This window comes from Rhincodon typus, chromosome 8 (assembly GCF_021869965.1).
Source record: "Rhincodon typus isolate 14 chromosome 8, sRhiTyp1.1, whole genome shotgun sequence".
NCBI classification, from domain to species: Eukaryota; Metazoa; Chordata; class Chondrichthyes; order Orectolobiformes; family Rhincodontidae; genus Rhincodon; species Rhincodon typus.
In genome coordinates this window covers 79,191,176-79,206,029 of record NC_063339.1, presented here as the reverse complement: position 1 = coordinate 79,206,029, position 14,854 = coordinate 79,191,176, and the positions used below count along the sequence as shown (strand labels likewise).

General features: G+C 44.7%; 1 protein-coding gene across 1 annotated transcript in view; it reads right to left on the bottom strand.

Annotated features, from left to right (window-relative positions):
• LOC109910641 (putative transmembrane protein INAFM2) overlaps positions 1-10,160 on the bottom strand; it is a 29,959-nt gene extending 19,799 nt beyond the window's left edge. The window contains exon 1 of the mRNA XM_048599772.1: positions 9,138-10,160. Coding sequence (XP_048455729.1) covers positions 9,166-9,735 — 570 coding nt within the window. The 5' untranslated portion in view covers positions 9,736-10,160 and the 3' untranslated portion in view covers positions 9,138-9,165. The remainder of the gene's footprint in view (positions 1-9,137) is intronic.
• Between the last annotated feature and the right edge of the window lie 4,694 nt (positions 10,161-14,854).

Below are 14,854 nucleotides of genomic sequence, written 5' to 3'. Positions count from 1 at the left end.
AACTTATATATTCAGTGCCCCAATCAACGAAGGCAAGCTTGTTGTATGCCTTCTTTACCATCTTATCCACTTGTGTTGTCACTTTCAGGAAGAGTCTTTGGATATCATTAAGACAGAGCTAGACAGGGTTAGAGGGTAGATGAGAATGTGGAATTCACATCACAGAGAGATCAGCCACAATCTTACTGAAAGTTTGAGGAGACAAGTGGTCTACGTCTACTCCTACTTAATATGATTCTTGTAGTGAGGGAATTGTTGGAAAACGAGTTTAAAAAGTATTTGCTTTGTTTAACTCTAAGGTACAATAAGGTTTGTCAAGAATGTGATATTGTGTGGTAGTCGTGTCGGTTAATCACTGGGGTTATTTGGATTTTTCTTTAAATGTTAGCAGTCTCTAACCGGATCATAAGGAAATAGCAAGTAAGGTGGCTCAAATCTTGGTCAAAGTGGTAGGTTTTTAAGAAGTGGAAGAAAGTGAGGTAGCATGGTGCAAGGAGACAGAGAGGGGTAGGGAGGGAATTCCCAAGCTTGGGGCCTAGGCAACTAGACACACAGCCACCATTAGTGCAGGAATAATAATTGGGAATGCACACAAGACGAGAATTAGTGGAACACATAACTAGTTGTGGGGACGGAGGAGATTGAAAGAGAAAACTGAGGTAAGGTCATGGAGGGATATGAAAACAAGAATGGGACAGTAAAATCAAGATGGTGCTCGACCAGGAGCCAACGGATAGAATCACTAGTATGGAAGCGGGCCACTTGGCCCATTGAGTTCACACAAACCCTTCGAAAAGCATCCAACCCAGATCTACCACCCCTCCACTCCCTACCCCTGTAACCCTGCATTTTCCATGTAGATTAGCAAACACAGTAGTGATAAAGAAACAGGACTTTGTGCAAGTTAAGATGTGGTCAACACAGTTTTCATAGAATCCCTATAGTGCAGATATAAGCCATTCGATCCATTGGGTCTGCACTGCCCCTACGAAGACTATTCCTCCCCCCACCCCATACCCGTGTGGCGTTTTGGATAACCTCAAGTTCGTGGGAGAGAAAATGGACCCGAGGGGCAACTTTTTCACGCAGATATAAGGAATGAGCTCACAGAGGAAGTGATAGATGCAGGTACAGTTATACCATTTAAGAGACATTTGGACAGGTACGTGAATAGGAAAGGTTTAGAGGGATATGGGCCAAACTCGGGTAAATGGGACTAGTTCAGTTTGGAAAATCTGGTCAGCATGGACGAGTTGGGCTGAAGGGTCTGTTTCTGTGCTGTGTGATTCTACGACCAGGCAGGAGCGTGTTCAAATAGTTGAGTCTAGAGGTGATAAAGGTGATGAATGATTCAGTCATAGATAAGCTGAGACAAGGGGAAGTTGAGTGATTTTAGAGATGGATTTGGACAGTCTTTGTGATGGGTTGGAAGCTCAGCAGCAATGACCAGATTGTGAATGGACTGACTCCATCTCAGACTGATGCTGGGGACAGACTTTGAGTAGGTAGCTAGGAAGCAGAGTTGGAGTTTGGAGCAAGGACAGAAAATAATGGCTTCAGTCTGGCTCAGTGGACCCAGGTTCGATTCCACTTCTGTCTGCGTAGAGTTTACATATTCTCCCCATGTCTGCATGGGTTTCCTCCGGGTGCTCCGGTTTCCTTCCGCAGTCCAAAGATGTGCGGGTTAGGTGGATTGGCCATGCGAAATTGCCCATAGTGTCTGGGGATGTCCCAGCTGGATGGATTAGACATGGGAAAAGCAGGGCTGGGGTGGCATGCTCTTTGGCAGGTCAGTGTTGACTCGATGTGTTAAATGGCCTGCTTCCACACTGTAGGGATTCTACGATTCAGTCTTCTCCATATTTCATAAAGGTGACAAGATTAGTTGACAGCACATGAGCCCACTTTGGTTCATTTGAATCCTTGCAATAGTTTCAACAACACTTCCAATAGGTGGGACCCATGGATAATTAACAAGAGGGAGAACTCTGGCTAACCTCTCTTTCCCCTCTCCACCAAGGGTGCTTGACCATTACTCTTCCCTTGGCTGTGACTAATCCATCTCCTTTCAGCAGGGTTAAAATCAGAGACTTGCTCCAATCTGTAGTAATAAACTGACCTGTTAGGGAAGCCTCAGGGTGAATCATTTCTCATTGAACCATAAATTCTCTTCCAAATTAACCAAACGTTTATTACAAAGTTGCTGAAAATTACAAACCGGATTGTGTATGTTGAATTACTATTGAAGTTTCATTAAAATTAACGCTTGTAAATGATTTACTCATTTCCCACAAACTGCTCCTGGCAGTAACAAGAACTCTAATAGGGAATAAATGGTTCCTCTTGATAACATTACAAATTATGACTGTGGGAAGATGGGCTGTTTCATACAGACCTGGAGAAAGAATTATTTTTATGAGAACCACACCACTTTGATGGAAAACAAAGTTCTGTACAATCCGAAATTTAGGGGATCGGTATGTCATACAACAAAACATACAGAGGCAATGATGGCTAGATGCAGTAACACCATTAACCCTGTCAAATCTGCTTCTCCAAATCAGTCAGATCACAATTGATCTGGATCTGAATACCATTGACCATGTGTGTCTACGCCAAGCAGCATTAGGAATAACTTTAAACTTGGTGGGGTGCAAAATGGGCAATAATGGATCTGCCACCCCTACGCTTACCACTACTCATCTGCTAAATTTGTACCTACCCCCTCCTTACTGAAACCAATGAAACAGAATACCAGACACTCCGTATACTGAGGGTGGCCACACACTGCAACTCAGTGGCCCTTCTAAATTTGAATTCCATTCCTTATTAACCTGTTCTGATTCAACTAGGGAAATAAGCCATTTTAAACAAAGGTTAACATTTAGTTATGTTTAGCCATCGTATTTAGTCAGTCAAATCACAAGATAATTCTATAACACAATGGCCATATACTTGAATCCCATTCCAAAGATATGCAGACTATAGGGGATTGTCCATGCTAAATTGCCTATACTGTCCAGGGGTGTGCAGGCAAGGAGGATCAGCCATGGGAAATGCAGGGTTGCAGGGTTACAGGGATAAGATAGGGTGTTGGGTCTGGGTGTGGGCTCGATGGGCCAAACAGCCTGCTTTGTAGGGATTCTATGATTCTTCTATGAATCATTCTGCCGCAAATTGTAGTATTCAGTTATTTCTCGAATTAGGATTTCCCTGTGGATTTCTCCTCCACTATTCCGGGAGTCTGTACCACGTACCATTAACTCCAAAAATACATCTCCGCTACAATATTAGTTCTGTATTCTTTACTATAGGGTCACAAAATAAAACAGCACAAAAGGAAGGCATCAGCACACTGAAGGAGCAAATTACTGCAGATGCTGGAATCTGTGCTGAAAACAACAAATACTGGAGATCACAGCAGGTCAAGGAGCATCCATGGAGAGAGAGCAGGCTAATGTTTCGAGTCTAGATGACTCTATAATTTCACTTCCCTCTTCAGGGGAGGCAATGGTCCATTGGTATTATTGCTAGACTGTTAATCCAGAGACCCAGGTAATATTCTGGGGATCCAGGATGGTGAAATTTGAATTCAATAAAAATTTGGAATTAAGAGTCTAATGATGACCATGAATCCATTGCTGACTGTTAGAAAAACCCTTCTGGTTCACTAATGTCCTTTAGGGAAGGAAACTGCCATCCTTACCTGGTCTGGCCTACATGTGACTGCAGACCCACAGCAATGTGGTTGACTCTTTGGACAATTAGGGATGGGCAATAAATGCTGGCCTGGCCAGTGATGCCCTCATCCCGTGAATGAATTTTTTAAAAATTCAGCACGTTGAGTCTGCATCAACTTTTTGAAAGACAATGCAGTTCCATTCTCCCACTCCTTCCCAATATTCCTGTAAGCAAATAGCTGGTCATCTTTTAAAAGGGCCCAACAGAATCAGTATCCACTAGTCCGTTCCAAACCTTAATCACCTGTTGTATCGAAACACCTTTCTCTCAACTTCTCAAATCTGTGCTCACTGACCTTTTAACCATCAAAAAAAAATTATTTTTGTTTACTATTCTAAATCCTTCCTGTGTTTTCTTTTAAAAACCCTCCTGTCAAATCTCCTCTCAGCCTTAGAGAACAACTCCTGCTTCTCCAGTCTCATCTCACATCTTTGCAACCGATCCCAGTGAATCTGTTCTGAACCGTACTAAACCCTAAATGTTTTATTCTCTCATGGAATGTGGACGTCACTGGCCAGGCCCAGTATTTGTTGCCCATCCCTAGTTGCCCATTGAGGTGGTGGTGATGAGCTGACCTCATGAACTGCTGCAGTCCACATGCTGTCGATTGACCCACAATGTCCTCAGGGAGGGAATTACAAATCCTTAAAAGTGTGGTGACCAGAATTGGACAAGTACTTCAGCTAGAGCCAAACTAATTTTTTTTTTTAAGGTAACTTCATGGCTTGTGCATACTAAACCTCCATCTACAAAGCCCAGGATGGCAAATGCTTTCATTAAGCTGTGCTGCCACCTTCAAATCTTTGTATCACCAAATTTGTTCTTGTGTTCCTATTAAAACTGCACATAATTTGTACTGGCTCTTTAAAATGTCTCACCTCAGCCTTTTCAGCAGCCATGTGTCACCAGCCCAGCTGTGCCCTTTCAGAGTCTAATACTTTCTCCTTCAGAGCTTATGCCACTTCCCAGTTCAGTGTTATATGCAGATTGTGAAACTGTAGTCGAAATCATTAATGTATATCAAAAACAATAGTCATCTTCATACTAACTGAATCTCCACCTTATACCTCCCTCCAGTGCAACACGCAGTAACTCTGATTTTTATGACTTAGGCAGTTAGCTGTTTGTCCTGCGTGTTTTCATTTTGTTAATTAAGCCGACAGTGAGATAGTTTTGAAGGTTCACCTACACGTCAACAACTATCTTTTAAAGCATAGGCTTTAAAGAGAAGCATGCAGCATAAACACCACAATAAGGATTTGAAAAAAAAATTGAATCATAGAATCCCTAAAGTGCAAAACTAGGCCATTCGGTCCATCGAGTCTGCACTGACCCGCCAAAGAGCATCCCACTCGGATCCCTACCCTATCCCCGTATATACAGTAATCCCTGCGTTTCACATGGCTAGCCCACCTTGTCTGAATAGGCCTGGTCACTACGGGGGAATTTAGCACGGCCAGTCTACCTAACCTGCGCATCATTGGACTGTGGGAGGAGACCGGAGCACCTGGAAGAAACCCACGCAGACACAGGGAGAACATGCATGTTCCACTTGGAGAGAAAACTGCAAACATGTGAAGAAAGAGCGAGAAAAGGGACAAACTGGATTGCTCTTCAGAAGAACGGGTCTGCATGATGGGTCAGTGGTTAGCACTGCTACCTCATAGCACCAGGGACACGGGTTCGATTCCACCCTCGGGTAACTGGAGTTTGCACATTCTCCCCGTGTCTGCATGGGTTTCCTCCGAATGCTCCAGTTTCGTCCCGCAGTCCAAAGATATGCAGGGTAGGTGGATTGGCCATGCTAAATTACCCATAGTGTTCAGGGATGTGCATGTTAGGTGGGTAAGCCATGGGAAATGCAGTGTAGCAGGGCAGAGGGGATGCTCTTCGGAGGGTCAGTGTGGACTCGATGGGCTGAACGACCTGCTTCCACACTGTGGGATTCTATGAACCAATGAACAATTACTTGCTGAATGGCCTCCTCCTGTTCTTCGGTGCGACTTTGAACCTGTCCTCCTATTTTTGTGCACACGGGGGTGCATTTTACTGCAGACTTCGGGATCTCAACAGTGGGACGAAACAGGAGCGCCGTACCCACGTTTTCAAGCTGCCCCCCCTCTCCCCCTCCCCACGTTGGCACAATCTTGCTGTGGGTCATTTTCTAATTCACCCACCTGCGTTAGACAGCGGGCTCCCGGTGCTGTAGGACCTACTGAAGCTCTCAAACCTCACAAACCCCCACCGAGAGAGGTGGGCACTGTTAAGTCAAGTAGGCAACAATAAGGGCACGTGGCGGGGATTGGAGACAACGCGACCCCCTGCATCTAGAGCGTTCACCTGCCCTTTGGGGCAAGGAGACACTGGTTTTCAGGATGCTCTGTCTGCTACAGTGAGCATCAGGGCCATTACATACTGGCTGGATGCTGGTGGAAAGCTGTTGGGATGGTCGCAAACAGACAATACCATGGGTTTAAGAGACATATTTTGTCCTAGTTTCTTTTAAATGAAGAAAGGTCGAGATCAGAGGAGCTGATCAGGTCTGCTTCGAAGCCCATAAGTAAACAGCCTTTGAGTTTTTTTTTCTAAGGGTGGAACAACAGCAGCAGCTTGAATGGGTGGGGCTATGCTCCTACAGAACCAGGATTCTTAGTTTTAGTTTTTCAGTAACAATTGTTGCTGGGGTCTTGAAGCTGGGTTTGGAAGCTATAGCTACTCACACTCTCTCTCACTCAGATTTTTCTCCATGTTTTTCCTATTGGACTGTAGAATTTTATGAGAGACAATCTATTTTTCTGAATTTGTCTTTGTCAAGAGTGTGTTTATGGTATGTTACTACACTGGAACAATTATTCAACGTACCTATTATTTTGTTCAGTGCTTTGATAGTTGCAACTAAGCCAATCGAATTACATCTGCAACACAAGACCTTATGCTTACCTTTAAAATAAGAAAAAGTTAGGGTCTAGACTATCTTCTAAATATATTTTGAGGGCTTCTGGTCTGGTCCATAACTTGTTTGGGTCACTTCGTGGAACAGTTCCTGACACTGGCCCTCCCTGGGAAACTCGGGAAATGCATTGGGAATGGTTCTGGCAAGACACATCCCACCCTCCCCTTCCTCTCTCCTTGTACCCTCCCCCCCTCAGCCTCCAAAGCCCTGGGAAAATCCAGCCGACAGCACACAACGTGTGTGGGGGCGGGGGGGGGGGGGGGTTTCGGGGACATTGGAAATGGTCATACCTTGGGCTACCTTGACTTCTCCACTCCCACAGGAAAAGGTGACTGTAGTTTGCTGGAGTGCTGGGTAGCTGCAAGAGCAGATTTTTTTTTTGGTTTTCTTTCTTTTTATTGGGAACTATTTATTCTTCCACAACGTTATTATCAGGCAGGGAACAAAATGGAAAAAGAACCCAGTCCATAGACCGCGACCAGGTCTATCAGAATATGATACCAAGGGTAAAGGATTTGGCAGGTTCCGTCAGGGCATTTGTATTGGAATTAGATGGTTATTTTGGAATTGCAGGATTTTTGGCAAAAGACGGGACAATGAGTGAGCTGGCCCTTCAGCTGGTGAGCTGGTGCAGATATTTATATAAACAATTTGGATGAGAATTTAGGGGGCATGGTTAAATAAGATGACACCAAAGTTGGTGGTGTAATCGACAGTCAAGAATGGCCTCTTTCTACAATGTGAAATTTCTCCCTTGTTGGAGCTGGGCTTTTTGAATTTCTACAGAAGTTGGTTTAGGTGCCTTTGAATGTGGTCCAGGAATAAAAAAAGAAGTGGTCCTTTTACACTACTGCCCATTTCTGCCTAGAAACTGGGTACACAGAGACGCAACTTGTTCACCTTTCTCCTGTCTACCTCTTGCACTCAGAGCTCTATAGAAATCAGCTCACCACCACCCCCCCCCCCCCCCACCACCCAGATTTTCTCCACACTGTCACTATTGACACCTCGACGTTTCAGCAATGATTCACAGTGCACCATGGTCAACAGAATCCTGCAGTCACCTTGACCACCAACCTTATTCCAGGGAACTATTGTGAACGTAAAAACCTACTGAAGCCTTGGGATGACAATTATTACCCGTAAAATCCCATTTTTTAATAATATAAATCATGGTAGCCTAACACATCACCATTTCTCTGCATCCATCAACAGTCGAATACTCATGATGCCAAAAATCCAAGTCCTGATTTTATTTTCTAATAAAATGTTCCAAGTTATTGACTTTCCTGCAGATTACGGTTATGTACCTTCACATCACCACAAACACACCTGGATTTGTTCCTGTTCGACTAAAGCTCTCCCAGCCTCACGCTACGTTTCACAACAATTTGGGTGGGGGTGATTTGTGTCACACATTGCCAAGGAAGAAGGGGCCTTATAGGACTCTTCAAAACAAAGAGTCACTCCGTTTTAAACAATAAGGCAATAACCCCTTCTGTCTGCCCATGGTCCATGTCCCTCTATTCCCTGCTTATTCATGTACTTATCTAAAAGCCCCTTAAATGCCCCTATCATATCTGCCTCTGCCACTATCCCCTGGCATCCTGTTCCAGGCACGGACCACACACTGTGCAAAAAGCTTGCCTCTCACAACTCCTTTGAACTTTCCGCTTTTACCTTAAATGCATGCCCTCTAGTATTTTAAAACGTGTTAGCAGTTTTACGTCCAGAGCTATTTCTACTCATCTCTAGGTAAGAAATGAGCACTAACATAGTTCTTAAAATGTTTATTTGGGGTTGGAAATCAAACTGCTAGTACAGATCACAAGTTGCACCCAGAAACAAATAAATGAGAACACAGTCGTTCACTGATATATTTTACTGAACCTACTATCTCCATTAGTCATGTAATAATCTAACCATTCCCAGTACCAACGAAAATGTGCGCAGACTCTCTCAAGAACAACTGAAAAATCCAGAGCCTCAATTTTTAATGCCAGCTTGGTCTGAGATCATCAAATAGTGATCACTGTACCCCACAGAAAAGCAGACCTGTGTTAATATCTTTTAGAAAGTTTGGAAAGAGAATTAATTAGAATTTCTGACTTTTGATGAGAAGTACATGTTGTCTCTCTCTCTACATCTTCACCCCACTCCCTCTTCCCACTGTGTGTCTCTGCGTGAAAAGATACATTTTCTCATGTAAGCTCAAAGAATGGGCAGAAAATAAACAAGAGAATAGACTGAAATTGTCCCAAGTGTGTGAAGGGGTGGGGGACGTAATGTTGCTGAAACCACTCGACGTTTATAGAGAGAAATTTTGAGGTCAGTTCTGAGGGGTTTTGCCCAGAGACTGACCTCCACCCCCTCCCTCCCATGCCCAGATTTGGGGTAACTTCTTTGAATAAGTTCTCGGCGCAAATGACAAGGCAGTACTTACAGTCCGGCCTCGGAAGATCCGCCCGCTTTTAATGCCTGGCCGTCACCTCCTGGGTCCCGTTCTGAGGTGGGGGCGAGTCGGAGAGACTTGGCTGGCTATCCGTGCTCTCGGGGCCGGCTTCGGTGGGACCTGGCGGGGCTTGGGCGAGAGTTAGCGGCGTCGCTCGGAGGCTCCGCGTCGTTAAGCTACTGCCACCGCCCGGGACGCTGTATGAGGTCGGCCGGCTCTCGGGGTCAGGCCGCTGACCGGGAGGGTTCTGGCTGACCAGCGGCCGCTCAAAGTAACCGGTGCCTCCCATCTGCTGCGTCCCGAAAGCTGGGCTCCGTGGGTCGGCGGGAGTACCGGCGGAGGCGGCGTCCGGCGGCAGCATCCTCCCGGTCGGGTTAGCGGCGGTGCTGGTGCTGCCGGTGCTGGGCTCGGCAGGTCTGACCGGCTTCCAGATCAGGCTGTAATACACCGCCAGGATGATCGCCGCCAGAGATACCGACAACACGTACGCCAGCACCGTGGCCAGTCTCACCCACTTAGTGTTCCCTTTCGCCGCTGTCTTCGCCTTTTTGTCTCCGGTGAAGGTGGCCGGTTTGCCTTTGTCTTTCATGGTGCAGTCCCCCTGGTCCTCTCTCCCACGCTAAAAGCTCCGGACTCCCCCACCCCCTTCTCTGTGTCTCAGATGCCAGCGACCCCCCTCCCAACAGTAGCATTGAGCAGAGAGCTCACTGCAACCCTCCCTGTGCCTCCCACATCATCCTTCGCCTCTGGGAACCCAGCACCTTCCCCCCCGCCCCGCAACTCGCTGCTATTGTCGCCTAAGATCTGCCTCCTGCTGCTGTCAGGGGCGGACGGACACACACACACAGACAGAGAGAGAGAGAATGCAAACAGCTCCAGTCCAAGCCCCGCTTTGTTTACTGCTCCCACACACACCCTAAACACACAGCCTCTCCGAGCGGCACCAGCTGTACACCGTCCTCAGAGCAAAAATAAAACCCCCCAAGCGGCGTGTCTTTCCACAAAACAGCCGGAGGCAGGCCAAGGGAAAAGAAAAAAATCTCTTAAAGACACCCCCCTGCCTGCCGTATTATGTGTGTATCAAATATAGTGCCCGTATCGATGGGTACACAGTGTGTTTTCATTTTATATATATAGGTGTATCGTGTTTCTGTGGGTGCAGAGGTTTATATAGGTGTACTGTGTGTGTGTATACGCCTGTGGATGTACATCATATGTGTATATACATGTGGATGCATGTTGTGTATATCTGTGGGTGTACAATGTGTATGTATAATCCTGTGGGTGTACAGTGTGTGTATATGTATCTGTGAGAGTACAGTGTATGTGTAAATACCTGTGGATGCACAGTCTGTGTGTGTACAATGTGTGTGTATATGTGTGGGTGTACAGTGTGTATGCACCTGAGAGTTCACAGTCTGTGTGTATCTGTGGGTAGACAGTGTGCATATATACCTGTGGGTGTACAGTGTGTATGTACATATCTGTGGGTAGACAGTATGTATGTATATCCTTGTGGGTGTACAGTTTGTGTGTGTACCTGTGGGCACACAGTGTGTGTTTCTGTGTTGTATACCTGTGGGCGTACAGTGTCAAGATCTATAAGTGTACAGTGTGTGTATCTGTGGTCTACAGTGTCTGTCTATACCTGTGGGTATGGGTACACAGCCTGTGTGTATCTGAGTCTGATATTAGTGGGTGTACAGTGTGTATCTATACCTTTAGGTATACAGTCTGTGTTTGTATGTATCTATATATCTGTGGGTGTAAAGTGTGTATGTTTATCTGTGTGTGTATCTGTGTCTGTATACCTGTGGGTGTTCAGTGTGCGCATGTGTGTGTCTGTAGGTGTACAAATTGTATATAGCAGTGTAGAGTGGGTGTGTATCTGTGGGTATACTGTGTGTGTATGTGTGTGCGTCTATGGGTGCACAGTCTGTGTGTATCTGTGAGTGTACAGTGTGTGTATATATACCTATGGGTGCACAGTGTGTTTGTGTGGATAATCCTGTGGGTGTACAGCATATGTGTATCTGTAGGTGTACAGTGTGTATATATACCTGTGAGTGTACAGTGTCAAAATGTGTGTTGGTAATTTGTAACCATGTTTGTTGTTCCTCTCAACTTTGGCTGAAGACAAACAAATCATCAGTACATAGATCACATTCGCATAATACTTCAATTATCTTGTTTATTCATTGTTGAAAAGTTACTACAGCATTTTTCATTCCAAATGAATGGCCTCATGTTGATAAAGTCCATTCAGGTTACAAAATGTGAAATTTCTGTGGATGCATCGGTCAGTGCAACTTTGACAATACTTCTTTTGATAAAACAAAATCTTGTAGTAATCCTAAATATGAATCTGTCATTGTTGTTCCATTGACTTTTCAATAAGCTATACATAATCATCCTGACTCATGCAGTTTCAGTACCATTACAGTTGGTGAGATCCAGCTACTGTGACTTAGTTCAATAATGTTATTTTCCATCATGAACTTGATCTCTTCCTTCACTTGGGCTAAATTCTGCAAGGATGTAAGGACGTTGCTTTGCAGGTGGCAGATCCCCTGTCTTAATTCCATGTGGAGCCAAGGGTGATTTTCCTGACTTGTTTACACAAGTCAATTCATGGGCCGACAACAGAATCTCTAAATCACCTTGATATTTTTCTAGGAGATAGCATAATGTACATCTAACTTTTAAAAACCTCCAAATTACCTAATCTGGTTACTCAATGTCCAACTTTAGAATGTAAAACTTTTGATTCATTCTCAAATAGTTCTCATTTTTCAGACCTTGCTTGTTTCACCACATCTCTCAGGATTAACACCCTTGGTTTTAAGGAGGGCGCTAAACGACCTACATAGATCCTACAAAACAGATCTTCAACAGCTGCTATCAGAATTCAGGGTACAGATTTAATTAAGATCTAATAGAGGTTTTCAAAGTCATACGTGGGCTGGATAAGGAGAAACTCATAAAAATAAATGAGTGGGGGGCATGGATTTAAAAGTGATGTGCAACTCAAGCAAGGGTGATGTGAGGAAAAGAAAATCTTTTTGACGCAGCAAGTTGTTAGGGTTTGGAATGCACTGCCTGGAAATGTGGTGCAGTCAGGTTCAATTGAGGCATTTAAGAGGACACTGAGTGATTATTTGGATGGAATTTGTGTGCAGGACTATGGGGAAAAAGGCAGGAGATGGGCATGAGGTCATAGAACCAGTGCACATGTGATGGGACAAATGGCCTCCTGCTGTGATCCTGAGAATGGCTTACTCAGCCTGTCTCCTTGTGGCTGGTTTTAGTTAAGCAGCAGAGTGAGCAAAATGTTGGGGACAGATTCCTGCACCTCTTGTTTAGCCAAGTATGGACTTTGGCCTGTGAATCTGAGGAGGAAAAGAAGCTACAAGTATCACAGAAAAATTGGAAGTGGTTAGGGAGATTTCAATCGAAGACTTCTTGAAGGTCAGTACATAATCTGCATCCACGTTTAAAGTTTGTTTTTCTTTTCTGCCTCAAATCTGCAGTTTTCAAATGTTTCTGCAGATATGAACACAGTTGAGAAACCCCTGCTCTGAATGCCACAATATATTGGGGCAATTGTGAATGTGAAATTCAAAACACTGTCAGATGAGCCACGTTCTTACTGAAGGGTAGAGCAAGTTCAAAGGAACAATTTTCTCCTGTTCTTATCTATTATTAACACCTATTTTACATCTCTATAACTCCTTTACCATCCATTAGTACTTCCTTAGTCCTTTGCTCTGGGCACCCTCACAATCTGTTCCACTTGCTCCTTCTGTGCATTTGTCAACAGCATAAAAAAAACACCATTTTCCGCCTCCTCTCAGTTCTAAAGTGGAGTAATTAACTTTGTTTGACTCTCTGCAAATGCTACCAGACCAGCTGAGTTTCTCCAGCACTTTCAGTTTTTATTTCAGATTTCCAGACAAACCTTCCAAAAACTGGCTGATCTTCAGAGTTTTATAGATTTATTCTTCCATGAAATGTGAAACGTTGTTCATCCCTAATTGCCCTTGAACTGAGTGACACACTGGGCCATTTCGGAGGGCAGTTAAGAGTCAAAACACATTGCTGTGGGTCTGGAGTCATGTGTAGGACCCAATGTGTAAGGATGGCAGATTCCCTTCCCTAAAGGACATTAGTGAACCAGCTCTGGTTTTATGATGATCGAACCATGAGTACCATTACTGATGCCAACCTTATAATCCAGGTTTAATAATCAAATTGAAATTTCCCAGTTGCGGTGGTAGGAATTGACCATGAGCCTGGGGCTCTAGATTACTCTTTGAATAAAATGAGCACAAAATCAGTGCCTAATTAATGAGAACAGTTAGACATTTCCTGATGGGCCACTGTAACAAAACTACAACTAGTGATACACAGAAACCGATGCTGCCCATCCCTGGAAGCGTGCCAAGGCAATTAATTCTTCCAAATTCACTGTGCGTCCTGCACTACAGACCCGATGGTTTGGTTGAACTTGAGAAAGTCACTGAAAGTTAGGTTGCGTCTTGTCATAGCCATAGCGACCTGCATTTGCATAGCCCCTTCAATGCAGCGTGGCATTCCACTATTTAAAAAAGGTGTGTTGGCGCTCCTTGTGACTGAAGTTCATTAGTGCCAGATTTCTTTTAACGCTCTGCTCGTGAGAAAACATTTCCCTGGTTTCTATAACCCGTACATAAGCAGTCAGGGTGCAAGAAGTATATAAATTCACCTCTTGCCCTCCCACAATATATGGCACCATCCAAAAGTGTTTATTCTCTGCAGCCACATTCTAAATGTACTAGTTAGATGCTAGCCAGCATTCAGAGGCACAACCCCAGCTCTGAGACAGAGGGTTCTGCATTCTAACTCCGCTGCAGAACTTCCAGTATATAATTTAGGATGATGCTCCAGTGCGGCCCTGACTGTGTTTCGCTGCTGAGGTACCTGCCTTCCTAATGGGGCTCAACAACCCTCTCAACTGAAGCTGAAGTCATCATATGACACTGTTTTGGAGCACAACGCAAGTAGTTCCTGGCACAGCACTACCTACTGTTGTTATTTGTGAAGTTGCACTGTAAGCAACATCATGGACAAGGAGAATCTCTATGGGGAATTATCCGGGTGAATTGCTGACTATAGTTGCTGGTGATTGTGGCCATTGTGTCAAGGATTATTATTACTACACTCTTCATGGACAGTGTCACTACCTCTGGACCGAGAGGCCCAGGTTCGAATCCCACCACTCCAGAGCTGTGTAACAACATCTCCAAGTATTGATTAGAAAAATTGGTTAAATAATTTTTGTTTTTATCCACAGAGTCCTCTTGGGGTGCAGTAGCAGTGTCCCTACCACTGGACTGGGAGGACTTCATATACCTGATCTACTGATCTGGGTTTGGAAAAATAATACATCCAAACATGACTAACCCACAGGGAAGATGATGCTACTTGTGTGTGGAAATGACAGATTCTCCATGGAATCCCCTACAGTGCGGAAGCGAGCCATTTGGCCCATCAAATCCACATCAACCCTCCAAAGAGCATCCCACCCAGACCCTGTATACCACAGGGCTAATCTACCAAGCCTGCATGTTGCTGGCACTACGGGCAATCCACCGAGCCTGCACATTTTTGAACTGTGGGAGGAAACTGGAGCACCGGGAGAAAAAACCCACAGGGAATGTGTAAACTCC